The following is a 25,996-nucleotide window of genomic DNA, read 5'->3' as shown; positions in this document are numbered from 1 at the left end:
GATTGGCATTGGACAGGAATTTACCTTGATTTCCTTCCAATTAACAATGAAGGATTCAAGCACTGTTTATTTCAAAATCCTTTCTTTCTGCACCAAGTATTGAGCACTTTTATATCCACTTCTAACTTTCCTGGGTTTCTTTTTATTATTGTGCTGCATTGACATGTCTATTTAAATAAGCCAAGTTTGCAATGCCTTGAGGAATACAGGTTTTAAACATGTTATTAAAGAGAAGAATGAAGCTGGATACAGTGGTGCACACCTGTAATACTAGTGAGTCGGGAGGCTGAGGCAGGAGGATCACAAGTTCAAGGCCAGCCTCAGCAACTTAGCAAGGCCCTGAGCAACTTAGTGAGACCATATCTCAAAATTTAAAAAAGAAGGACAAATGTTCCCTCTTTGCTCCTCTTTTTAAAAATTATCTTGCCCAGTTATTCTTTTTGAAGAATACACCTAAGTTGCTGACTGTTTTGTCTTGGGATATGATTTAAAAATAAGTTTGCTCACTGCCTAAGCTAAAGTAGCTTCATTTAAGGAACGTTTTTTTGCTTGTGCCTGTTAAAAAGAAGAAATAAATTCCAGAGTTCTGCAGCACAGTGGGGCAGTCATACTTCACAAAAACCTACTGTGCACTTTATGAATAACAAGAAGAGAGGGGCTTAACGGTGGTCACAAGATGGCTTCTATCATTGCAGCCCTTGCAACAACATCCCAAGAAGGTGGAGTCCACAGGGGAGCACAATGTTGAATCTATCCCAGCAGGCCTTATCATCTTAGCACATACTTGCTGGTTCAAATTGATATATATGCATCTCTTTGTCTGAGAGATTCCTCTGTTGACTGGCGTCTACTCTGCCCATGGACACAGACAATCAATGCCCCATAAGTCACTCCTTAACCAAGGACTGACAGGAGTTGGTATATAACTTCCTTGCTCAATGAGTAAGATAACTCTGAAGGATGCATTGCACTGGCTCCAGGGTTCCCCAGTGGGAGCCCCAGTGTCCATACTGGCCACTGGATAAATAAAATAAATATACCTTTATGACTGTCTTCCATTCTCTGTCTCCCTGCTCTTTTCTAGGATGAGATACATTTCTTGGGACAGTTAGTGGGTTTATTGGTGGCCCTACCAAAGATATGTCCTCCTGGACCCTGTGAATGTGTCATTATTTGGAAAGGGGGTTCTAGAAGATTTCATTTTAAAAAAGAATTTTGATGAGAGATCACTATGGATTACCTGGAGGGGCCCTAAGTTCTGCAATTAATATCCTTATAAAATGCAAAAGAAAAGAACAAAGGAAAAAAGAAGGTTGTGTAGAGATAGAAGCAGAGGTTAAAATGATGTGGCCACAAAACAAAGAATGACTGGAGCCACCCGCAGCTAGAGGAAGTCAGGAAGGATCTTCCCCTGGAGGCTTTGGAAAGAGCACGATTAATACTGTAATTTTGAACTTCATTCTGGCCTCCAAAAGTATTACTTTAGAAAACAAGTGTCTGGTGTTGTAGGCCAGCCAGATTGTGTGTTTGTTACAGCAGCCAGAGGAAACTGATACAGGCCACAGAGAAGATTCTCGGATCATTTACAGGGTTAAAGAAACAGCAGCTGCTGTGTTGTGGCTCACCAGCTCCGTGGTGTGAAGTGGCACCTGGCTTGCCATTTCTCTCTGTTTCCTTCAGCTGCTGCCTCCTGGGCCAGGGTGTGTGTGTTTACCACCAGGAAAAATGGCTCTGGGTTCTTCAGGATATGCCCATCATCGTGGGCAGAGGAGCAGAGTGGACACAAGCTCTGTTCCGGGCTTGTGAGTGTCCATCTTTTGCTTGTGGCTTCCAGCTAGATCCTGACCTCCCCCACTTTATGTCCATCTTCCCTCCTTGTCATGAATCCAGAAAGCAAATCCTGTACCTTACAGATTCCCTCTGTGCTCAGGGGCAGGTTTGTCTTGTTCTGGCCATCACAGGGCAATTGAAAGGATGGAAAGAAAATCTAATCCAATCCACAATCTCCCCCAAATGATCCATTTATTTTTTTAAATTATTTTTTTAGTTGAAGATGGACACAATGCCTTTAATTAATTTATTTGTTTCTATGTGGTGCTGAGGATTGAGCCCAGTGCCCGACACATGGGGGGCAAACACTCCACCATGGAGCTACAACCACTGATCCAATTATTTTTGAAAACCAGATTGCATGGCCCAAGAAGGACCATGTGCTAAAGGCTCTGTCCCAAGCTTGGTGTCCTTGGGGGGAAATTTGAGAGTTGAGGCCTAGCAAGAGATCACTGGGGGCATGCTCTCAAGAGCTTGCTGGACCTCCTTCTCCTCTTTTTTTGCTTCCTGGCCATGAGGTAAGCAGCTTTCTCTCCTAGGTGCACCTGCCGTGAGACCCAAAATCTGGACCGTAGCTTCCCAAACTGTGAGCTGAAGCAAACCTTTTCTCTTTATAAAGTGATCATCTTGGGTATGAGTCATGGTAAGGGGAAGATGGCTGACACGGACTTAATAAAGAAAACAGGGCTGGAGGAAGGTCCTCACGTGGAAGAACACGGATCCTTTCCTCCTCCATGACATGATCCCTTGAGTTTTCATGACTCCTTCCCACAAAGACCCTCTGGGGCTGCAGATCCTTGTGGGGTAGGATAACGTGGTTCTGAGATTCTGGTTGGAGATTGGGAGTCCCTGGCTAGGGCCCCTGGGGTCATATGTGTCATAGGAGGGTTTAGAAGCAGAGTCTGTGCTCACAATGTGATCTATGGCAAATGCTTTTGCATAGACCATTTCCAAACTCTGACCATAAACGTCCCACATCTGCAGTGACCATGATTACAGAAGCTCTGGAGCCTTCCCCACCTTTTCTGAATTGTTCTGCTCCAGGGCTGTTTTAGGATCCTAAAGAATGGACCTGCACTTGGATCTTCCTCTGTCTTCGGGGGAGGTGCTCAAGTGAACTAATTTAACTTAGAAATAAGTGTACAGTCATGTTACTCATGTTTTCTCCATGAATTAATGTCCCGCCTGGTCCCTTAGGTCACAGGAAAATAACACTATTTCCACCCCTGTGTAGCAAAGATACTCTTGAGGCCAGGTATGGGGATACAATGTCACTCAATCTCAGAAGTCAAAAGCTGGGGCTACTATACCCACCTACCCTCCCCACAGGAAGTTGCTTTCCCCATCTACAGCCTTGGAGTTTGTGCAATAAATGGTTAATTCTGAGAAGTTGGGGTTCCCCAAGCCCACTCATCCCAAAGAAAGGACTGTATTTTTACTGCCTCCTGGAAGATGGCCTCTGATCTTTGGAACCTTCCTGATAAGTGTGTCTGTAATCCAGAGCCCTGGGCCATCCCAGGGAGTCTACGCTAACAATGTGATCTATGGCAAATGCCCATTTTTACTCACCTGGAGCCCTAGACCATGCTGTATCAGACTGACCTCTGGGGGACACTGAAGAATCAATAGTTAAAGTCAGCAGGTGCTTCACACCTATGTGACCATGCCTTAATACCCCACTCTGCCCACCAGGATTCAGGTGAGCATCCCTGGTTGACAGTACACTATCCACGTTGTGACACATCATTTCTTGGAGAAGGACGTGGCACATGCAACTGCAGGAAGGAGCTAGGAACTCACGTGTGGTCTACGGACCCTACCCCAACCACTCCTTGCCTTTGCTGAGTTTAATCTCTTACTTTCACTGTGATAAACCATGACCATGAGTAGATGGCTCTTCCAAGCTCGGGGTTTTTCTGGTGAATCACTGAAATCTGAAGGTGGACTTTGGAATCCGAACACAAAGGCCACGGATATTTTTTATTATGAGAAACAGTACAGTTTTTCTTTACCCTCTTCAGTTCCACCAGTCCTTGAGACAATAAATAACACCAGGTGACCTTTCTTCTTGTTGAACCTGAAGCCTCCTCTCCCCCAAAACCCAGGAGAAAATTTTCCTCCCCTTTCTGGCTCGCTCCCTCTCTCAGCCTGTGCTCTGAGACAAACACAGACCCTGAATAGGTTTCACTCCTGCTCCTTTATCTTAGTTCCTCTCACAAAGAAGCCAAGCAGAACTCGTGGGTGCAGCCCAGGGTCGGCTGAGCAGCCGACTGTCCTCAGGGTCCCCTCCCCAGTCCCCTTCCTTCCTGCCTTGGAGAAGAGCTGAAGGCCCCTCACATGGCACTCTCGTTGCCTCCCCGGCCCCTGGACACCCCCTTTTCTTGTGTCATGAGTGACTTGTAGGGCTTCCCCAGGCTAGGGAGGGTGAGCTCAGCCTCCTGCAACTCCAGCTCCCTCTGGGACAAGTGCTCAATGACGGCGGCTCCAATGGAGTCCCCCAGCACATTGGTCATCGTGCGAAGCCGGTCCCTGGTAGAGAAGAGAGAGAAGCTGCCATTAGTGGGGACTTAAAAAGCTCCACAGAAGAAAGGCTGCATAAGGGGAGGCTCCCTGGGTTCACATTCCAGTCCAGTCTCTGACCATCTGACCTCAAGGGGGACCTCCCCGTCTCTGTCCTCAGTTTCCTCTCCTAACAAACAGAGGCTGGGCCAGCTCTGAGACACTCTGATTTGTTCTTAGCAACGTGATACTTTTTTAAGATGTAAATGTTGATACAGATGATTAGGGGCCATAAGCTGAAATGCATATAGAATCAGGAGGGTAACCACCATGAGTGAGTCAGCCATGATGGGCCAATAGAGGTACTGACCAGGGCAGGCTACAGACTTCCAGTGGGACTCAAGTCCCCACCCACAGCTCCCACTGGGGTGAAAGTCCAGATTATGGATGGGTGGATAAAAGGAAGGAAGGAAGGAAGGAAGGAAGGAAGGAAGGAAGGAAGGAAGGAAGGAAGGACAGCTGGGAGGGAGGACAGAACAGTCCTTATCTATCTAAAAATGCTTTCCTATTGTCTTCACATAAAAGTGGCATTTTACTAGGTACAACATTTTAACTCATAAACCCACCAAGATTTAGCCCTCAAAATTATTTTATCCATCACTGAAAGGTGAAATTCATCAATCAAAATTCCTTCCGACTTAGTGTTGTAGGTAACCTATGTTTTCTTCTCACTTACAAAATTCTTTTGGTTTTGAAATTAAAAATTTTTACCAGAGAGAAAAAAAACACCTATTTTTTGTATGATACAAAGCCAGACCATGCCATGGAGCACCTTCTTATGATTTATACATGAAACAGGTCAAAAAGGAGCTGTTCTGGTCGATGGTAAAACCCTCATGGTTTGTCTCCTCCCTGCTGTTTCCCACTATTAACTCTATGGACTTTGGGGTCCACAGGCCGAGGACTCTCCAAGGACCCCTTTCTTTAAAATTCTAGAACTCTGTCCCTGCTGGATCACAAAACAGTGGGGCGGGGAGAGCTGGCGCCAGGGTCCGACCCAAAAACACTCACAGGAACCAGTCCACAGCTATGATCAGTGTGATATCTTCCGTGGGCAGCCCAACAGACGTGAGCACAATGACCATGGTGACCAGGCCGGCCTGGGGGATGCCAGCAGCCCCAACGCTGGCCGCTGTGGCCGTGATGCTGCAAGTGGAGAGAGAATACAGGAAACCAGGAGGAAGGAAGAGAGGGTGGAGAGAGAGAGAGAGAGAGAGAGAGAGAGAGAGAGAGAGAGAAGGGGAAGGGTCAGTTTCCTGAGGCATCTTAAAAATTCCTGAGCCAGTGCAGAAAGGAAAATCCTGCTCATGCATGATCTCCCTCATGCATGGACTCTAAAGAAAGTCAGAAATCTCGGAAGCAGAAAGTAGAATGGTGACTCCCCAGGATAAGGAGGTTTAGGGATAAAAATGCAGAGAGGTTGGTCAGAGTTTCAGTTATAAGATGAACTAAGCTCTGGGATCTGATGCATGGTGACGATAATTACTGATATGCTACTGTATACTTGAAGTTTGCAAAAAGAGTGGCTGTTTAGTGTTTTCGCTACCCAAAGAAATGGAAGAAGTGGGGGTGACCATGTGAAGCAATGGATGTTCATTGGCCTGATGGAGATCATCATTTTACAATGTGTATACATATATCAAATCACATTGTGCACCTAAAATATGTATGAGTTTTATTTGTCAGTTATACTTCAATAATGCCAAGGGGGGGGGGGGGGAAGGACAGAAGTTTTTAAAAGAAAAGTAGTATGCTGGGTGAGGTGGCACACATCTGTCATCCCAGCAACCTGGGAGGCTGAGGCAGGAGGATGGCAGGTTCAAGGCCAGCCTCAGCAACTTAGTGAGGCCCTAAGCAACTCAGTGAGACCCTTCTCAAAATAAAAAATAAAAGGACTGGAGACATGGCTGAGTGGTAAAATGCCTCTGGGTTCCATCCCCACTACCAAAAAGAAAAAGAAAAGTAGTTAAATATAGCTCACTACTTTAGAGATGGGAACATTCTGGACCATCCTGAGTCTAGAAATGTCCAGTGCTAGAGCCTAAACTCTTCCTCAAATTTATTGGTTTTTAAAAATAAACAAAGAAAAGAGAGCAGATCTAGGGATGGGCTAGATCTTAAATCCTGTATCAACTCTGATTGCCCAACTTTGCCTAAAAGGATTCTACAAGCCCATGCGCTACCAGGAAAGGTACTAGTACCCTGTGGGCACCACCCTCTGCCTGGTGGCCTCTGAAACCTCTTAGCAGATTCTAAAATTTTCAACATCAGCAAAGGGAAGAAGTGCTGGACAGTGATATTGGTTGAATTATATTGTTACATTGTGTGCATGTATGAATATGTAACAACAAATTCCATCAATATGTACAGCTATAATGCACCAATAAAAAAGTGTGGAAAAAATTAAATTGTCAACATGGAGTTCCAGGAGATGCTTAGCCCAGAGGATGGCTCTGTCAGAACCAATGTGATCAATGGTTGAGCAAATGCTGGGACTGGTGACAGAGCATGGACTGTGGAGTCCAGCAGACTCAAGGCATGAGCTGTCCAACACTGGACCTAAACCCAGAGTCTCCCTTTCCTCCTCTGTAGAGTGCAGGACATGTGCCGACCTTCTTACTGTGAGCAACAGAGGAGCACAGTGCTTGGACATGATATGTGCTTCAAGGTGTCAGTTACTGCTATCAAAAATATATCCAGGAAGTAAAATTCCACGTGAAGGCCCTGGGTTCAAGCCCCAGCACCAGCAACCACATAGATAAAATATTTTTTTAATAAAAAGTAAAATTCTATTTTCTAAAAGCCACATAATTTCTCCTGAGTTTATCCTGTTTGGATTTGGTTTCCTTTGGCAGGAGCAGAGCCTTATGAATGGGTCTCAAAGAGGACAGAATGGTGAGGGAGTCCTACCCTTGCAACGCCTGGCCCTGGAATAAACAGTGACCTGTGGGAGCCCTTGGGAGGCAGGCAGCCCCCTCTGGATAGGTTGAGCTGATTCTATCAGGACCACCTCAAAAGCCTTTGGGTTGAGTTAGAGTAGGTCCAACCTAGGACTCTCCATGCAGTCGATCACTGCCTGCTGCTAACATATGAGGCATTACCTAGTAGGTCTCATGCAAGCCATCATCACCAAGGTCTCTCTGTAGGAAGAAGCTCAAGTCCCCAGATCCACCAAAGAACACCCTCTCAAAAGTCTCCCATCCTCACCTTTTCTGATAACTTCACTAAAACTAATGGTTTCCCGTGAGAAGTACTCATTCTGCTATTTGGGACCTTGATCAAAAGAATTTTTAAATTTGAAACTATCTTTGTGGCATGCTTCCCTACATCTGTGGTTTTTCTCTAGATGTGATGGAACCAAGGAATCTATAATTATAACACAAACTTTGGGCTATTAGGATATTCCAGCCACGCTTTGGAAAATTCTGGGAAAAGGGATGTCTCTCAACAGCATGCAAGGGGAGAAATGTCCAGCACCCTCTTGTGGGCTGTTGACAGCCTCAGGTGGCAAAGTCTCACCTTTAACCTCATCCAGCATTGGGCTCTCCCCATTTCCCCTTTGCAATATCTGAGGTCTCCCCTGATGGCCAGTTCTGGGTCCCTCCTCCCACCGTCACACTGATGACCTCCCAGGTCCCAACTGAGGCACCTCACCTGATTGTGGTGATCTGGCCCAGGTTGAGCTCATAGTTGTTGACTTGAGCAATAAAAATGGCAGCCAAGGCCTCATAGAGGGCCGTGCCATCCATGTTGACGGTGGCCCCCACCGGCAGCACAAATCGGGTGATGCGGCGGTCTATACCCAGGCCCTCCTCCAGGCAGCGGAAGGTGATGGGCAGGGTGGCAGAGCTGGGGGAGAAAGATACAGGGAGTGGCAGGGGAGAGTGGTGTAGCACTGGACCCAAGGAGGACTCCCCTCAGGAACACGGAGGGGCCAGGTAAGAACACAAGCAAGAGGAGGAGGGCATGGGCACAACCATCCAGATGGAGAGGGGCGCGCCTCCTCATGAAGGGAGAACTCAGCCTTGCAGACAACCCAGGGTTGAGGCCTCTTGACTCACTTAAAGCCAATGGCATAAAAGCCAACAGTCCAGTCCCAGATTGCTGACCTCCCACACCTGGGGACTACGACAAGGGTATCACAGAAGACCCCAATTGCCCTCTGCCTCATGGTGCTCTGGGATAAACCCCAACTACACTAACCCTCCACCAATACCCAGAAAAGCCAGAGTGACTCCATTAATGGGTGAGTTTAGCGAAAGGAGTGGGCATCTCTTTGGGGGTCAGCTTGCCACAGGATATGTGCTCTGTCTGGTCAGGTTTATGTCATGCTTGGGCATCCAGCTCCATGGTGACCAAGGGGTGTAGTGGCACCAATCTTATTTAGCTACCAATCAAAGAGGCACGTTCTTCAATGAGCATTATGAGCAATAAAAATGACATTTTTTCCCATCTATTTGGCTCTTGCATATCTTCTCAAATTGTTTTGAATTTTAATGATGGGGATTAATGAGGGGGGCTAATAAAGAGCCCCCTAAAAGCACCAAAAAGTGCACAAGGAAGTCAAAAGAGCTTCCAGACACTATCTCAAGGGAAGATGAGACTCTTTCTTTCTTTGGGCTAGTAAATGACTGAGCTCCCAGGGCATTCTGGAACCTTCATCTGTAAACTCAAAATTGGCCCCTCCATATAAAATGAGTTCTCCTCCATATGAAATAAGTAATGGCCACCTGGGTCTCCAAGAGCCTGTGACATGACTGTGCAACCAGAAGACGTTAATGGTAGGGGGAGAGCGGGACCCTGGAGAGCCCATGGAAGAGAGGAGGAGGGAGAGTGGGGAGCACGGCCATACCTGGAAGATGTGCCCATGGCAGTGATGAGGGCCTGCAGCACCCCCCCAATAAAGGGGAAGGGGTTCCGGTGGGTGACGAGGAAGTAGATGAGGGGCAGGACGCCGCCAGCGTGGAGGAACAGGCCCACGATGACAGTCAGTGTGTACATGCCCAGCTGACCCCCAAGGACGGCCATGTCTTCCATTTCCAGAATCTTCCCAGCAATCAGGAACAGGATGCCCACAGGTGCATACCTGGGCAAGCCACACACCCGTCAGGGATCCCTCCCCACCTCCCCTCCAGGCCCACAACACACCCCACCTCCTCCTGCCGCTCACTCACACTCGCCCCACACCAGAGTTCCCACGGGGCCAGGGCATGCCAGCCACCTTATGAGGGCTTCATCCCACTCCCCACTCCAGGCCTCCCCACCCAACTCCAGGACCCCTACCCTAACAGTGCAGGGACACTTCTGACCTCTTCTGAACATCATTGTCTGCTGCCCCCAACTCTCCATTCCATATCTGTACTCCTTACCCCTCTCCCATCAGTGCATGGTCTCCTGCCCTCCCCAGCCTGGGCCCTGTCACCGCTTCTCCTACGGACACCTCGAAATCACCTCTGTATTCTCCACTCATTCAGCAACTACCTAATGAGCACTGTTTTCCAGGGGCATGCTCCCTGTCCTCACGGCACTTACGCGTGGCCAGCGACTGAATGTTGGTGCCCTATCCCGCCCCCCCCCAAAAAAAAAAAAAACACGTGTTGAGATCCGAATCCCTAAGGTGTGGCATTAGGATGCAGGGACTTTAAGAAGTCATGAGGGCAGGGCTCAATGATGGATGAGCATTTATATAAAAGAGAGGTGCTTTGCTCTTTCCACCATGGGAAGACTCGGGGAGAAGACACGGTCCCTGAACCAGAACAGCCCTCCCCACACACTGAATCTGTGGGTGCCATGATCTGGATGGAATTTCCCACCCTCTAGGACTGTGAGAAATGAATGTTCCTTGTGTAAGTCACCCAGTCTGTGGTATTTTTGCTATAGTCCAAATGCACTAAGACACATTCTAATGGGGAAAACAGGAGGTACTCATAGAAACGCAAAATCCTTGGGGGACATGTTCTGAGACGGTCCTTGGAAGCCTGAAACTGAGGACAGTGCTGGAACCTAAATATATATTCCATGTTTTCCCCCCAATAAATACATACCAATGGTAAAGTTTAATAAGTTAAACTTTAAAATTAAATTAGGCACAGGGAGACACAATAGCCAATGAAACAATGAATCATGATACAGCAACTTGCTGTAATGACGGTTATTTAAAACTCATGAACTGCTTATTTCTGGAATTTTCCACCTGATATTGTTGGACCCCGGTTTACCGTGGGTAACTGAAATCGCAGAAAGTGAAACAGTGGATCAGAGGGGACCACCGCAATAACAAACGCCAGGTTGTGACAAGTGGGTGGTCAAGCAGGACTTCTCAGGAGAAGTGACTAAAGTGGAGCGCTGAATGGTGAGAAGGAACTGTGGGCATGTGGAGGGAAGCTCTGCGGCCCAGGGCAAAGTCCCTGAGGGAGAAGGAAAAGAGGAGGCGAAGGAAGCAGGATCCTCAGGGCCCAACTGCCTTTCCCACGGCCTTAGTCCATTGCTGTTGCTATAACAAAACACCGCGCTGAGGCTGGGGAATTTGTACAGAAAATTAATTTCTCACATTTGGGAGGCTGGAAATCCAGTACCAAGGTTCCAGCCTCTGGGGGGCCTTCTTGCAACACATGGCAGAGGGCATCACGTGACACAAGCCCGAAGCCCGTCAGCTCAGGTCTCCACTCCTCTTCTTATAAAGCCACTAGCCCCATCACAAAACCCCACTCTTATGACTTCATTTAACCCTAATTACCTCCCAAAGGCTCTTCCTCTGAATACCATCAACATATTTTTGAGGATTAAGTTTCCAACACATGGACTTTTGGGGGACACATGGAGACACAGCGCACACAAACCAGCCCGTCACTCAATCCTGTGAGCTTCTGCCTGTGGTCTGTCCCCCAGGATGCCACTGCTAACTCCTCTGTCTTCAGGAATGGAAGTGCTTCTTGATCACTCTCACGGTGAACGTAACGGAGGAGGTGGGAACCACTTGGAAAGTCAGCGCAATAGCTTGGGTCAAAAAAGGAGGATGCAGGGGACTTCTCCGGCCCTATCTGTGTTTCCTAGGCTGGCTGGAGTGAGCTCTGGTACGTGGTTGCAGAATCCCCTCCAAGTCAAACCCCAAGACCTGTCTTACGCTTCTCCGTGGCCTCCATCCTTCTGCTTCACCCCCTGCAAAACGCCTCAATCCTGGATCAATTGCACGTGACTTCTTACCTCTGATACTCAGTCACCTGGCACTCCTGCACATTTTGCCAAACCAGGCCAATGACACCACTGTAAATTCATGGTTCCCAGTTCTGTTGGGCCTCCAACACTCCCCGTTAATTCTCTGCTTATTCTTGATAGGCTTTCCCTTCTATTCCCATCAGAAAACTTTCCAAGCTGTCAAATTGGCCTAAAGTCTCCTACACAACTTTCAAATTATTTGGGATGATGCTTGGATATGATTTACACTGCCCAAGAGTTCATGTACTGGGAGTCTGGTCCCCCGGGTGTCGATGTTAAGGGTAGTGGGACCTTTAAGAGGTGGGGCCCAGTGGGAGATCCTTAGGTTAATGGGGGCATTGCACTTAGAAGGGATCAAGGCTGTGCTTACGGGATTCTGAGTTAGTTCTAGTGAGAGTTGTTGTAAGAACCAGCTTAACCTCTCAATCCCTCTCTGGCTTCCTGTCTTGTGATATAATCTTTGGCTCTTGGGTGTGCCATCTACTAGGAGATCCTAAACAGTCAAGCTAATGCAGGCACCATGTCCTTGAACCAACAGAACTATATGCTAAATAAACCTCTTTTTTATGAAGTTATCCAACCTCAGGCATTTAGTTATAGTAATGAAAAACAGACTAATACAGGAATAAAATCCACAGTATGTTTGGTGTGCGTGGAAGAACGAATATAGATGAATGAGTTTCAATGAATGAATGAATGAACAATTGGTCAACACACAGAAGAATGAGTGAATGCACAAAGAAGATAGTCAACAAGTGAATAATTCAGTGCAGAAATACATGATGAGTTAGTGAGTTTGCGAGTGAATTAACCAATACATAGAGTAGATGAGAGACTTTGGTCAAATGTCCCCAATCACTTCAACTTCCACACAGCCTGACTGGTCCCAGCCCTGGCTCTGCCCTTCCCGTGTACCAACACCACCGCCCCGGGGCACAGCCCAGCACTCACCAGATGATGATGCCCACCAGCCTCATAATAGCCTCATTGAGGCTGTCAAAGAAGTCCCTCAGGACCCGGCCCTTGTGTTTCATGCCACCAATGACCAGCCCAAAGGCCACAGAGAAGACCACGAGGCCCAAGGCATTGATACCGTTGGCTGAACCCGGCACAGGCACGGTCTCCTCAAAGCTGAGCACCTCCTGCAGGGTGCCCAAGGCCCGAGTGACATTTTCCAGGATGCTGGTTTCATTTTCCATTGAGGTCGGAGGCAGCATGGAGGCACCCAGCTCAGACCCATTCTCTGTCCGCACCACGGTCCTGGTCACCACCCTCGTGCTGTACTGTGTCTTGAACTGAAATGCAGAGAGATGGGGCCCAGACTCAGAAGCAGAGTCACCTGGAGAAAGTCCTAAAAACACCAATTCCTGGTTCCCCACCCCAGAAAGTCTTATTGCTGAGGAGAACGGGGCCAAGGCATAGAAGGAGGAGTGAATTAATTACTACAGCCGTGACAGAATATGGAACGGAGGGTCCCCAAAAAATTAAAATTAGAACACCATATGATCCAGCAAATCAGAATCACGAGGAGATGCAGATGGAGCATCCCTAGTCCGAAAATCCAAAATCCAAAATGTTCCAAAATCTGAAATTTTTTAAGCACTGACATGATGCATGTGGAAAATTCCACATGCCTGACTTCATGTGACAAGTCACCATCAAAACATAGATGCATTGAAAGTGTTGTATAAACATCACCTTCGGACTGCATAGGAGGTATGCATGAAACATAAATGAATTTCATGCTTCTATTTGGGTCCTATCGCCAAGATAGCACATTATGTATATGCAAATATTCCAAAATCTGATAAAGTCAAAAATCCAAAACACTTCTGATCCCACGCACTTCAAATTCCTGCATTCCCACACTCCCTGCAGCACTATTCACAACAGCCAAGCTATGCAATCAACCTGTCTCTACCAATGGACAAATGGATAAAGAAAATGTAGAATATATTCATGATAGAACACTATTGTGCCTTCAAAAAGAAAAAGAAAACCTTGAAATTTGCAACAACTTGGATGACAATAGAAGACACTGTGCTTAGTGAAATAAGCCAGACATAGAAAGACAAACACTATATGATCTCAGACGTACATGAAATCCACAAAAGGTAATATCATTGAAATAAGAGAATGGTCACCCAAGTCTAGGTTGGTTGGTGGGGAAAAGTTAGGGAGATGTTGATCAAAGGGCACAAAATCTCAGGTAGGAAGAAGTTCAAGAAATACATTGTACAACAGGGTGGTGCTAGTTAATAACACTGTACTGTGAAAATCACTGAGAGTAGACGTCAAGTGTTCTCAACACAAAAATGCGCATGTGAGGTAATGTATATGTTAATTAGTTCAATTTAGCAGTTCCACAATGTATACATATTTATGCCCCATAAATAGACAGTTGGCCCTCCACATCTGTGGATTCCCTTTCGTGGGTTCAATTAACCATGGATCAAAAATATTTGGAGGAGGGAAACTGGCTGTGAACTTAACATGTACAGACTTCTTCTTGTCACTATTCCCTAAACAATGCAGTACAACAACTATTCTCATTGTGTTTGCATTGCTTTAGGCATGACATGTTATCTAGAGTCGATTTAAAGTCTCTGGGAGGACAGGTTCTATGCAAACACTCTGCCTTTTTATATCGAGACTCGAGCATTCCCAGATTTTATAATCTTCAGGGAACCAATTCCCTCCTGATATCAAAGGACAACTATATAATTTTTGCTAATCAAAAAACAAATTTTTAAAAATTAAAAAAAGCGTTGAAAAATGAGTGAATGAATAGACAAATGAGGGCGTGAATAACCAAGCATGAAAGAGTAAGTGTAGATTCCGCATTTTCATAAGCTCCCTGGGCCGTGCTCAGCCAGACTTTAAGGCCTCTCTCTTCACTATGTGTGGTCAGAAGTCCTGGAATCCCTACCCCAGCCCAGGCTGCCCTGGGCCTAAGTCCTCTTGTCCTGATCACCACACCTGAGGGAACTCAATCCATTCTCCTGGATTCCTCCATAGGCCCCTCCTGCCCGTCCCTCTCTCAGCTGCTTTTTCCCACCCCTCAGGCTTGGGTCACCCACCCAGCAACAGGCCCCACCATGGCCCTCCCAGCCACCTTGATCCAACTGGGTGCTTCCCACTGACCTGTTTGAAGCAGGCCTCCACAAGGTTGGGTGGAAACATATTTCTGCAGAAAAACATCAAAGGAAGGAAAAGTGGTTAGACCTTGGAAGAGAGCCTGGGGCGATACTTGTAATAATAACAACGATAATAATAATGTCAACCAACATAGGAATGCTTAGTCTAGGCCAAATGCTGAGTGAGGTACCTGACCTACACCATCTGATTTAACAGGTCTTTACTGGAGGGCCTTATGTAGTTGTCCAAAGCCCCACAGCTGCTAAAAGGTGCAGACGGGCCTAGCTGTGGTTTGCCTAGGGTTTGTTCCCTCCAAAACTCATGGTGAAAATTGATTGCAGAGTATTGGGAGGTGGGGCCCTCTCAAAGAGATGATTAGGTCATGCTGGCTTGGCTCTCGTAGATGGGTTAATCCATTCATGGATCAAGGGCTTTAGGGATTAATGAGGAGTGGCTTTGTTATAAAAGTAGGCTCTCTCTAGCACACTTGCTCTGTCTCACCATGGGATGCCCTCCGCCATGTTCTAATGCAGCAAGAAGGCCCTCACCAGATACCAACACCATGTTGTTTGACTTCCCAGCCTCCAGAATGTTAGCTAAATAAAACTTTGCTCCTTACAACTCATCCAGCCTCGGGTATCCTGTTGTAGTAACAGAAAATAGACTAAGACAAACCTCAGATCCAGGTCTATCTGACCCCTATATCACCTCAAGACTTCAATCCAATGAGAACCCAAAACACCAGAGACAGTTCCTAAAAATCATCCAAGTCCATGTAATGCCCTAGCTGGTGACTAGGGCAGAAATACTGCCAACCTTGATTTTCTGTCTAAAAAATCTTGCTGCATAAAAGGATCATTCACCCTCAAATGGAGCTTGGGCTCCAAGACACTGCAGCTATAGCCTCCCCCAGCCTAAGGGTACAAAGATCATATCCTAGCTCTCTTGGAGGATATGTGCAAGGGCAAAGGGCAACAAATAGGTACCAAAAAATAGGAACCAAGGGGTGTCACCATTTCCAGGATGGGTTTGCCTGCCTTGCTGCATGTTCATCCGGAAATCCCATCAAAATTAGAACATCACCTGACCAGGTCCATGAAGGCGTCAGCTGTGGGGATGGTCTCAATGCGGCCCTCGCGATGCAGCCCCTCCTTAGAGCCCTTCCCAGGATGGATGATGGTGACCATGAGGATGCCAATGAAGACCGCAATGACCGTGGTCACCATGTAGTACACAGCTGCCCTCATGCCCATCCGCCCTGTTGCCTTGTTGTCCAAGGATGCCATACCTGAGGACAGACAGTGCAGCCCCCGTATCCTCATTCATACCCCATCACCTACTCCCCATCCATCTGTTCCACCTCCCAAACCACCAACTCAGCAACCACTGCCCCAAACATCCTGTCCCCCTACACCTCACCCAGGGTCCCCCACAATCAATTCATCCACACCACCATCCCATCCCCATTCTATTTTCCATAAACACCTTCACATCCCACCCCATTCTTTACCCCAAACACAACTCCACCATCCACACTACCTTCCCTGTAACTCAAGCCAATCTTTTCAACCCCAGCTCTACTGACTCCTATTTGCACATAACCTCATCTTCATCCTACTCCTTATCCCACAGTCCACCCAATCACAGCTCTCCACCCACCTCACTGTAGGCTGAGTAGATACTGTTGGTGCTCCCATCCCACTCCCTTCCCTACCCCGCATCCTGGCACCTCCACCTTACTAACCTTGTATACCCTATTCACATCCACCTCTTGCCCATCCACCCTCTAGCCCAGCTACCTTCCTTAGCTGCCCATCCCTCCCTCCACCACCTTTCCTTCCCCTCTGGATAACTTGAGCCCTGAAGGCTGGCATTTTACCTCCAAAGAGACATACAGGAAAGCTCCTGGGATAAGTGCTGTGGGTACCTAGGAGCAGGAACCTCACTCTGGGTTCTAGTCAAGGACCTGGGTTTTGGTCAGGACCGTGGGCCACGCCAGGCTCCATGTTTGAGTTGCTGAGTTGGAAAGGTGATCCCAAGCTCCCATGCTGGGAACTGTCTTGGCTCTAGGTTCAAGACTGGGTTCTGAATGGGTCTTGAAGGTCAACACGAGCCTGGGCTCTCTCACCTGTGACCAGGCTGGAGACAATGAGGGGCAGCACCAGCATCTGCAGCATTCTCATGAGAAGCTCACCAGGGAAGGAGAAATACTTGATCTGACGGTAGGTGAGCTGGTACGGGCGCAAAGCAAAGGCTAGGCTGACCCCTAGAGCCAAAAAGAGGGGTCCATGTAGTGGAGTGTGGGTCACTCAGCCCAGACAGGACCCACCCATTCCAAGAAGGCTTGTGGTAGGGGGATCAGTGAGAGAAAGAGAAAAACGTTCTACAAGTACATGCACTTGTGTGCACATTGGCACAGGTGTACATTGCAGAAATGTAAGATTTGTTACATATTGATACATGTGCAGATGTTTTCACCCATTCAAGCACACACATGCATGCACATGTGAGTACACGCTCATTTGTGAGCTTATACATCTGCCTGTGAATGTAAGCCCATACACGTGAATATGCACCTGCATTTTCTTGGAAGTGTCCATACACGAGACTTGTGCATATGTTACTATTTTCAAACACGGGGGGTGTACATATATTTAAACACTTAAGTCTGTAGATATATGTTCAGGAGAATGCCCATGTGGGAATGGATGTGTTTGTAAGTTCTAATACATTCAGCCCTCCATATCCTCTGGCTCTGCTTCTGGTACCACAATACAACTGTATATTTGTGTAAGTGTGCACAGGAATTTGCACCTGTAAATTCTGAGCACCCATAAAATATGTTCATGTTTGTGCACGTGTAAACTGTGTGCAGTGCACGTGTACATATGTGACAAATGTGACAATGTGTGCACACATAGGAGGTTGGAACAGTGGCAGGTGGGACGTGTGTGCAGGTGAGAGTGGCCGGCTGGAGCAAAGACACATGCAAGCAGGACGTTTCCCGGAAGTCCCCGCCCTCCCGGAAGCCGGGCTCACCTATGACCACTGCGCTGACAGTGAGCAGGATGAAGGCATTCCGGCGCAGGAAGCGCAGCACGTGCTCTCGAGTCATGGTCTGCAGGCGCAGGCGCGTGCGCAGCGCTCTCTGCTGCATGCTGTCCTGCAGCCCCTGCAGCCAGCCCACCCCGCCAAGGTGCTGGCCGCTCTCCCGCAGGAACAGGCTGTTGCCGTGGCTGCTCATGGTCTACCTGCGGGAACAGAGGAGCCCAGGTCTGAAGGCAGAAGTGGTGGAAGGGGAAGGATGGGAGGATGGTGGGCACTGGAGGAAGCTCACAAGGCAAGGGAAAGATGTGTCCATTTGTTGGGCTGTGCCCTTGCTAGGACACCTGGGACACTGCCTGGAGTTCAAAAGTCATGTCGTGACAGCAAAGGGTCAAGGTCTCCAGAATCATTCCTGGGCATAGCTGGGAAGAGCCGGGAAAGAAAGCCATAAAATTATTAACACTTTCGCCATTTATGGCTTCAGTCCCCTCCATATTTCACCATTAGAAGAATTTGGGGGGCTGCCCCACCTCTCGATCCAAATTGCTGAATGCCAATTGCATGAAGAGACCTGGACAAAGCACCTTCAGGCCAGTCCCAAAGTTAATATAGTTAGGTGTCTGACCTGGAGATAACCAGAGTCAGCTTTCCACGATGACAAATCTGCAGCTACCTGGCAAACAGAGGACACCCAATAAATGTAGCTGCCTGCGTGAATGCTCAGGTGAGCAACAGAGGGAAGGGGAAGCCACAGGGAGAGCAACAGTGACAATTCTTGTCTCCATTGTGATATTCATGAGCCTCTCCAGGGTCTCAGGCACTAAACTCGGATGCTTCTCACTTCAGACACTAGTGTTTCTTACATTTGGCCATATCCAGATATAAAAAGTATTATCTTTTAAAAAGTATCCAAAATAGAAACTTCAGAACGCTACCTGGAATGTTGTTTTTCATAAATATAAATAAAACACATATAAAAATAAAACCTGCCCATCCATTTCCCAACTTAGAGCAGCTTAGAAATGGTTACTTTCATGGACCTGAGAAATTTTCCCTTCATGGACCCCTTTCTCAAAAAAAAAAAAAAAAAATGTTGAATTTAAATTAATGCAGTTCAATTGGAACTGCATTAGTGTAAAGGAAAATACAGATAATCTTGACTTACAATGTTTCAGCTTTCTGATGTTTCAAAGTGAAACATATTTGGTAGAAATCGTACTTTGTTTTTTTTTGTTTTTTTTGTTTTTGTTTTGTTTTTAATTTTTATTTTTTTTTTAGTCATACATGACAGTAGAATGCATTTTGATATATAATACATACATGGAATGTACATACATCAATCATATTGTCTATTCTATTCTGCCTAGAAATTGTACTTTGAATGTTGAATTTTGATCTTTTCCCAGGCTAGTGATAAGCACCATGACACTGCTGAGTGATACTGGGAGGCAGCAGTAAGCCCCAGCTACCAGCCAATCTGGCCATCATGAGCAGAAACAACCCACGTTCCACAGTGTGCTGTGTTGCTAAGCTCTGGTATTCAGTGGTAGATCGGAGGCTTTTTTTTTTTTCACCCCAGTGCTGGGGATGAAACCCAGGGCCTCACATGAGATGGTCAAGTGCTCTATCATTGACTTACATGCCCAGCTCTAACATGCATTTTTGACTTACAGTATTTTCAGCTTACTAGGGATTTATCAGGACATTGCCCCCACTGCAAGACAACAAACTTATGACTATTATTCTATTTGTTGATTGGTGGGTTTTGGGTGGGGGGTTTTTTTGGGAGGGCGGAGGGAACCGGAGATTAAGCTCAGGGGCACTTGGACACTTTCTGCAATTCAACTCCTATAAGAAAAAATAGATCTATTAATAGTATATATTGGATCATTTTCTTTGACCTAAAAGTTCAATGCTTTCTTCTTATTTTTAAAGAAATGAAAATGTTTGTTTCTATGGGTCCCTGAAAATATCCTGGGCTCTGGGCACTGAGCCTCCTTGCCTGGGGGAGAAGCCACTGACCTACACTGACCTACTCCCAGCAAGAATGGCTGCAACCCTGTGCCAGGTGCAGAAAGAATTCTTTAGATAGACTCCCAGGCTCCCCCAACCATTGGTCTCTCTATCAAGGCAGCAAAGAAATATGGCAGGAGAATAAAGGGTGGGAGGAAATGAAGATGAAGCCTTCCATTCCTCTATCTGTGACCATGTCCCATGGGACAGTCCTCTGCTACAGCCAAAGCTCTCCTTTGAGTCCCTGCCCTGCCTGTTCAATCCCGAAGATAATGTCTCTGCCCACCACCCCTCCATGTGATCCCCAAGTGCCACACCAACTTTGCTCAAGAGTCTTATCTTAAATTCCTTTCAGTTTCCCCTTGAGTGGATGTCTGATTCCTGAGCAATACGCCAGATTCATCCGACTCAGGGGAAAAGCTCTCCAAACCAACAGAAGACATTCAGTATTGTACCCTGTGCTGGACTGTGTCCCTGATTTGTTTACCTGGTTTACCTGTGATTGTGACACTTATAAAGGCTATTCTCTGAGGGATCATGCCCCCGCCACCCCTCCTCACTCCCAATGCCTGAAACATCCAGGTCATGGCTGAGCATCTCTTGGTGGCTTCAATTCCACCATTAGGTAGGTCCCTAGGTTTCTTTTTCCTGCCACTGGCTAAGCAGCTGTTTCTCTGGAATCACTATCTTCTTGTCCTCCTCTGCTCCTCATCCTCTTCCAAGGGATGGGATGTCTGCCTCAGTCAAGGCCCCTGCATCCTCCAGGTCTGAACCTGGTTTCCAACCTGCAGCCCAGGAGGGATTCTGCTCCAAATGGACAGGTCACCTGAGACATGAGGCTGCTTCTCACCTTGCTGTAAAAAACTCATAGTCACAAACCAGAAACTATGCAGGAAAAGGACAATTCCTCCCTCTCCTGATTTATTAAGTTCCCAATCATTAAATGGTAGCACAAATTTGCCCCTGGACACCAAGAGTGTTCAGCTGAAATCCAAACTAGACAGGAAAACTCCAGAGCCTGGAGTTTTGACTCTTTCCTTTCTTCTTCCTTATAAGATGTAGGACAGCACAGGTGGCCTCCATATCTGCAATTCTACATCCATGGACTCAACCAACCTAAAATCAAAAATATTCAATAGTAGAAGGTGTGCTTAGCATGTGCCAGGCCCTGGGTTCAATTCCCAGCTCCAAAACCAAAAATAATAATAATAATAATAATAATAATAATAATAATAATAATTGCACCTGTACTAAGCATGTATGTATGTACTGGTTCTCTAAATAATATCATATAACTACTAGGTACATAATATTTATATTGTATTAGGTATTATAAATTATCTAGACAGGATTTGTAGTATATAAGAGGATGTGCATTAATTCAATGCAAATATTAGGCCATTTTATATAAGGGACTTGAGCATCCAAGGGGTTTGGTATCCCTGCAGGTTCCTGGAACCAAACCCCTGCAGAGACCTAAGGACAGCTTGCTAGAGAGGAGTTGACAAATCATAGTCTATGAGCCAAATTCAGCCCACTGCCTTTTTTTTTTAAATAAAGTTTTACTGGCACACAGCCGGGTTCATCCATTATGTATTCTCTACTAATGCTTTCAGGCTCAATGGCTGAGCTAAGTGGTTGTAACAGAGGTCACATGAGCAGAAAAACTGAAAAAAAATTTTACTCTCTGGCTCTTTACTAAAAATTAGAAAATAAAATTTTAAAAATCGCCAACCTCCAACCTAGAGAAAAGCATACATGAGCTCTGTCTTTCAAACCCCAATACCACCTTGCAGGAATAGGCCCAGGACTGCTGTGTAGCTCAGATGGCTCAATGCACTTGGTACATGATGACCACACGTGATGACCACAAAACAGAGGTCAAATGTGGTTGATAAAAACAGACACTCAGGGGCTGGGGCTGAGGCTCAGCAGTAGAGCATTTGCTTTGCACGTGTGAGGCACTAGGTTTGATCCTCAGCACCACATAAAAATAAATACACAAAATAAAGGTATTGTATCCAAATACAACTAAAAAAGAATATATATTAAAAAACAAAAACAGACACTCAACAGACACACAATTGAGGACAGAGAAAAAGGCTCAAGCTGAAAGGAGACTATCTTCCAATCAACTTTCGCAGTCCTGTCTTCATGGTAGAAAGGTATAGCTGTGGCTTATCAATTAAAAATATACATAAATTTTTATTTTTTATTTATAACTGACACACCATAATTGCTCATATTTATGGAGTGCAATATGATAATTCAAAACATGAATATGATCAGGGTATCGGCATTTCTGTCTCTTTAAAATCACTTATCATTTCTTTGGGTTGGAAGCCTCCGAACTCCGCTCTTCTAGCTCCTTGGAAAATATATATAATAAATTGTTGTAAACTACAATCACCCTACTGTGCTCTACCACTCAGGAACATATTCTTCCTAACTGTTTTCAGGTCTTGTTCTCTGTCTCCCTTTACTCACCAGCTTTCCACCCTCTAGTGACCACTAACTAGTCTAACATCTGTGAGATCAACTATTTTAAGCTTCCACATATGGCTGAGAACACACAGCATTTGTCTTTCTGTGCCTGACTTGAAAAATAAAAATAAAATTGATTTTAAAATGCTTGATTCGAGCTGGTTCTCCCAAGAACTTGACCTCAACTTGGGCCCCTCTGGATCTCTCTGAGACGCGGGAGGATTATTCTCCCCTCACCCTGGGCTCTCTTTTCTGGTCTGTCCTGATTCTAAACCCTCACTTAGCCCTGTCGCTTAAGCTTCCCAGAAATGGTCCTTATAGAGTCCCAAGTCCCTTCAGGGTGAGGGCCTTGAGGCTGGGTCTCCTTCCGCATCCCCCAGCCTCAGGACTCTGATGTGAAGAGATGAGGGGCTGTCCCTAGACACAAAGGGGAGAAAGAAAGAACCTCCTAACCCCTAAGGCCAAAGCAAGAACTAAATCAAACCTTCAAGACTGAGATCCCTGAAAATAAAGGGTTGATTGAGCTGTACAGATGCTAGCCAAAAGGTGACAGGACCAGTCTTAGGACAATCTCCCAAAGTGACCAGCCGCATGGCCAGATGGCAGTTGAAACAAGGGGCCAGGGTGTTTCATAAAAAAAAATTTTTGGAGATAAGAAACAAGTTACTTACATTGACCTTATGTTGGCTGTAAATAAGAGGGCAGGGCAGGGGACGCAGGCAGAGCCCTGGGACAGAAGGTTAGTCTATGAAGAGTTCTTGCTATTTCTTGGTTAGTTCCAAGAGCAGAATCTAATGTGGCCTTGGAGAGTGATGGTCAGAAACAGGAAAGCAATGTAAAGCAGGTGTTTTTTTTGTTGGGTTGTTTTGGATTTTCCTTCTTCTTTTTCTTTGTTGATTTAGTTTAAAGCCTTGACTTAAAATGTCCTCTCTTTCCTCCCGCCATTCTCTGGCTTATAACTTATTTTAGGACATCTCAGAGTTCTTATCACAAAGCACCCTGGGCAAAGCAAGGAGGTTTGCTATACATTTTATCTCAACACTGTGCTAGCCAGAGGAGTAACGAAAGGGCAGGGAAAGATGAGGAGAAAAATCACATATCTCTCTCTCTCTCTCTCTCTCTCTCACACACACACACACACACACACACACACACACAACCTGAACACACAACCTCACATGCCTCTAATGTGCAACTACATATACACAACCCCTTGCGGACACCATCATACACAAACTCTTCAAACATACAACCACACACATCTCACACACATGCAACTCTATGCATGCAGCACCAGTCATACAATTCTCACACCCGCGCGCGCCACATCCATGTATACCATCAGACACATTTTCACTGCCCTGCACAACCAACCTTCATAAATCAAATTGCACACAGGCAATGATATTAACACAATTCATTCTCTCTCTCTCTCTCTCTCTCTCTCTCTCTCTCTCTCTCTCTCACACACACACACACACACACACACACACACACACACCTGGATCCCCTGCAGCGGTGGCCAGTCTTAGCCACACCTGGTACGTCTAGAATTGCAGCCATTAACCCGGATAGGAGAGGGACCCGGCCGTGCAAATGGATAAGGCACCAGGTTCAATGGAAAAACACGCCCACGAGTTGAGGCCACCTTTGGGAAGGTGGCAGATGGGCAGCAGCGAGACCTGGGGAGAATTAAAGCGATGGATCTTCAGGGTGACCAGGGTGGAACGCAGCGACGATCCTAAGGGGCAGTGAGGACCTGAGACAAAGGGCAGCGGAGAGGTGGAGACTGGGGGCGCCAGGGGCAGCCCTCCGTCTCCGATCGCCGCCTGCCAGGAACCTCAGGGGCCCAACGCGCGCGGAGTCCCCGCGCCCACCTGGGTCTCCCCACTCACCGGCGTCCGGAGCCGCTGGACGGCCCACCCGCGCCTCGGCCTGCGCGCTGCGCCCAGATCAGGAGCCGGAGCCCGGCGAAGCGCCCGGCCGGGGCCGCGGGGACCCGCCAGGAACCGTGAAGCGCTGGCTCAGGGACAGACCGCGGAGGCACCGGCGCGGAGCCGGGACGCGCTGTGCAGCTGGCGGGATCCGAGCTGGCCCTGCGCTCACGTGGGTGCGGGGGCTCCGGGTGACCGGGGGAGGGGGCGGGATCCCCTCTGGGACGCCCCCCGCCTCCCCCGCGCCCAGCTCCGGCTCTGCTGCCGCGCGGGAGAAGGGGAACCGCGTGTTTGAGAGGGAGGGGGACGGAGGGTGGGCGGGGGTGAGTGGCCTCTCCGGCACTCAGCCTCCGCCCCCTGCTCGGAGCCGCGCCTCCAGAGCGCTCGGAGGCCGAGCATCCCCGCGGGAGCGAGGGGACCAGGCCCTGGCACCGCTGGGCCGCGCCCACATCCTCTGCGGAGGTCTTGAGAAGGCCAGGGCGCGAGCGTCTCGTGATAACAGCCACCATGGGGGCTCAGAGGTCCCTCTTCTCCCTTCTGGTGCTCCTTCTGGCCTTGGCCGCTTGGCCGCTGAGTGCCTTTGGGCCAGTTCCCTTCGATCTCTGAGACTGGCCTCTTCTTCTAAACAAGGGAGAAAATTAAAGCGCGCTAGGGTGGAAATGCTGTTAGGAAATGTAATCATTGCTATTAAGATTGCAGTTAGTATATTTCTTCGCTATCTGCATGGTGCATAGGGTAATGTGCATCCGCTTTTCCTCTCAAATGGCGCTGATTTGGTTGTTTCCAACATCTTCAATCTCTCCTGAAAACTAATGCCATTTAAAGAGCTGAGCACAGAGCCCAGACAGGAGCTCCATACATCTTTGCAGTTGTTGTGGTGGTAGTGGTTATTATTGAGCCATTGTTGACAGGGGTTTTTTTGTTTTGTTTTGTTTTTGTTTTTGTTTGGTTTTTTTTGTTTTTGTTTTTGTTTTTGTTTTTTGGGGTTTTTTTGTTTGTTTGTTTGTTTGTTGTTTTGTTGTTATATTTTATCTACACACCCCTATGAAGTAGACAAAGGATAGGCAGTCAGAGCAGTTTAATAATTTGCCCAAGGTCACACAGCCAAAGAGCAGCTGTCCCAATTCTAACTCTATCCACACAACCCTGGCTCTGATGCTTGAACACTTTCTAAGTAGGTGGTTCTCAAACAGGTGTATCTGACAAGCACCAAGAGAGTTTTTCAAAATCCTGATCTCCAGACCAATCAAGTCAGTGTCCCTGGGAGTAAGGCCTGGGTGCTGATACATTTCAATACTCCCCAAGTGATTCCAAAGTGTAACTAAGGATCCCCTGGGCCACATCTGCAACCCACCCCTGCCACCTCCCCACTCCCTCTTTCAGTCACTGGCTGTGCTTGGATATTTCACTTAACCTCTCTGAGCCTGGAGCTGTCTCTGAGAGCCTAGTTCTCACAGTCATTTACTCCACAAATATTTATTTTACACCCACGGTGCGCCTGGGTGTTCTAAAGACTGGAGATACAGCAAGAAAGATGACCAAACACTTGTTCTGTTACACCAAATAAAAATTAAATAGAATAGCAATGGTTCTCTAACTATTGGGACTTGGAACCCCTTTACATTCTTCTTAAAAACCATAGAGAATCCGAAAAGACCATCACTGAGGTCTAATTACGGGGAAAACATCAGACAAATTCCAACAGAGGGGCATCCTACAATCTCCCTGATGAGTCTCTCTCAAAACTGTCAATGAAAGTCTCTGAAACTGTCACAGTC

The 25,996-nt window shown here is 47.0% G+C and overlaps 1 protein-coding gene across 2 annotated transcripts; it reads right to left on the bottom strand.

Moving 5' to 3' along the window:
- Nucleotides 1–3,808: 3,808 nt before the first annotated feature.
- Nucleotides 3,809–24,517, bottom strand: Slc1a6 (solute carrier family 1 member 6). Of its 2 annotated transcripts, XM_058576703.1 has the most exons (10): nt 24,180–24,515; nt 17,782–17,993; nt 16,871–17,008; nt 15,826–16,030; nt 14,749–14,791; nt 12,556–12,899; nt 9,242–9,475; nt 8,044–8,238; nt 5,401–5,535; nt 3,809–4,359 (listed from the first exon to the last, which is right to left on the bottom strand). In XM_058576703.1, the coding sequence occupies exons 2-10, from the start codon at nt 17,984–17,986 to the stop codon at nt 4,164–4,166; spliced, it is 1,695 nt and encodes a 564-aa protein (XP_058432686.1). In that variant the 5' UTR covers nt 17,987–17,993; nt 24,180–24,515; the 3' UTR covers nt 3,809–4,163. The 2 variants fall into 2 exon arrangements, with proteins under 2 accessions (XP_058432686.1, XP_046293028.1); XM_046437072.2 differs by lacking the exon at nt 5,401–5,535 and having other exon boundaries at nt 24,180–24,517.
- Between the last annotated feature and the right edge of the window lie 1,479 nt (nt 24,518–25,996).

Source organism: Marmota monax, unplaced genomic scaffold, assembly GCF_021218885.2.
Source record: "Marmota monax isolate L192 unplaced genomic scaffold, Marmota_monax_Labrador192_F-V1.1 WCK01_AAM20220418_F8-fsc00021, whole genome shotgun sequence".
Lineage (NCBI taxonomy): Eukaryota > Metazoa > Chordata > Mammalia > Rodentia > Sciuridae > Marmota > Marmota monax.
Note: the sequence above shows the minus strand (reverse complement) of the source record. Positions and strands in the feature narration are given on the sequence as shown.

What these genes read in the sequence shown, in the direction of transcription:
- Slc1a6 (XM_058576703.1), bottom strand. Translation starts at nt 17,986, where the DNA reads ATGAGCAGCCACGGCAACAGCCTGTTCCTGCGGGAGAGCGGCCAGCAC. An exon ending in TGTCAGCGCAGTGGTCATAG is followed by an intron (nt 17,009 to 17,781) that starts GTGAGCCCGGCT and finishes TTTTGGCTCTAG; the next exon opens with GGGTCAGCCTAGCCTTTGCT. An exon ending in ATAGCTGTGGACTGGTTCCT is followed by an intron (nt 4,360 to 5,400) that starts GTGAGTGTTTTT and finishes CTTCTCTACCAG; the next exon opens with GGACCGGCTTCGCACGATGA.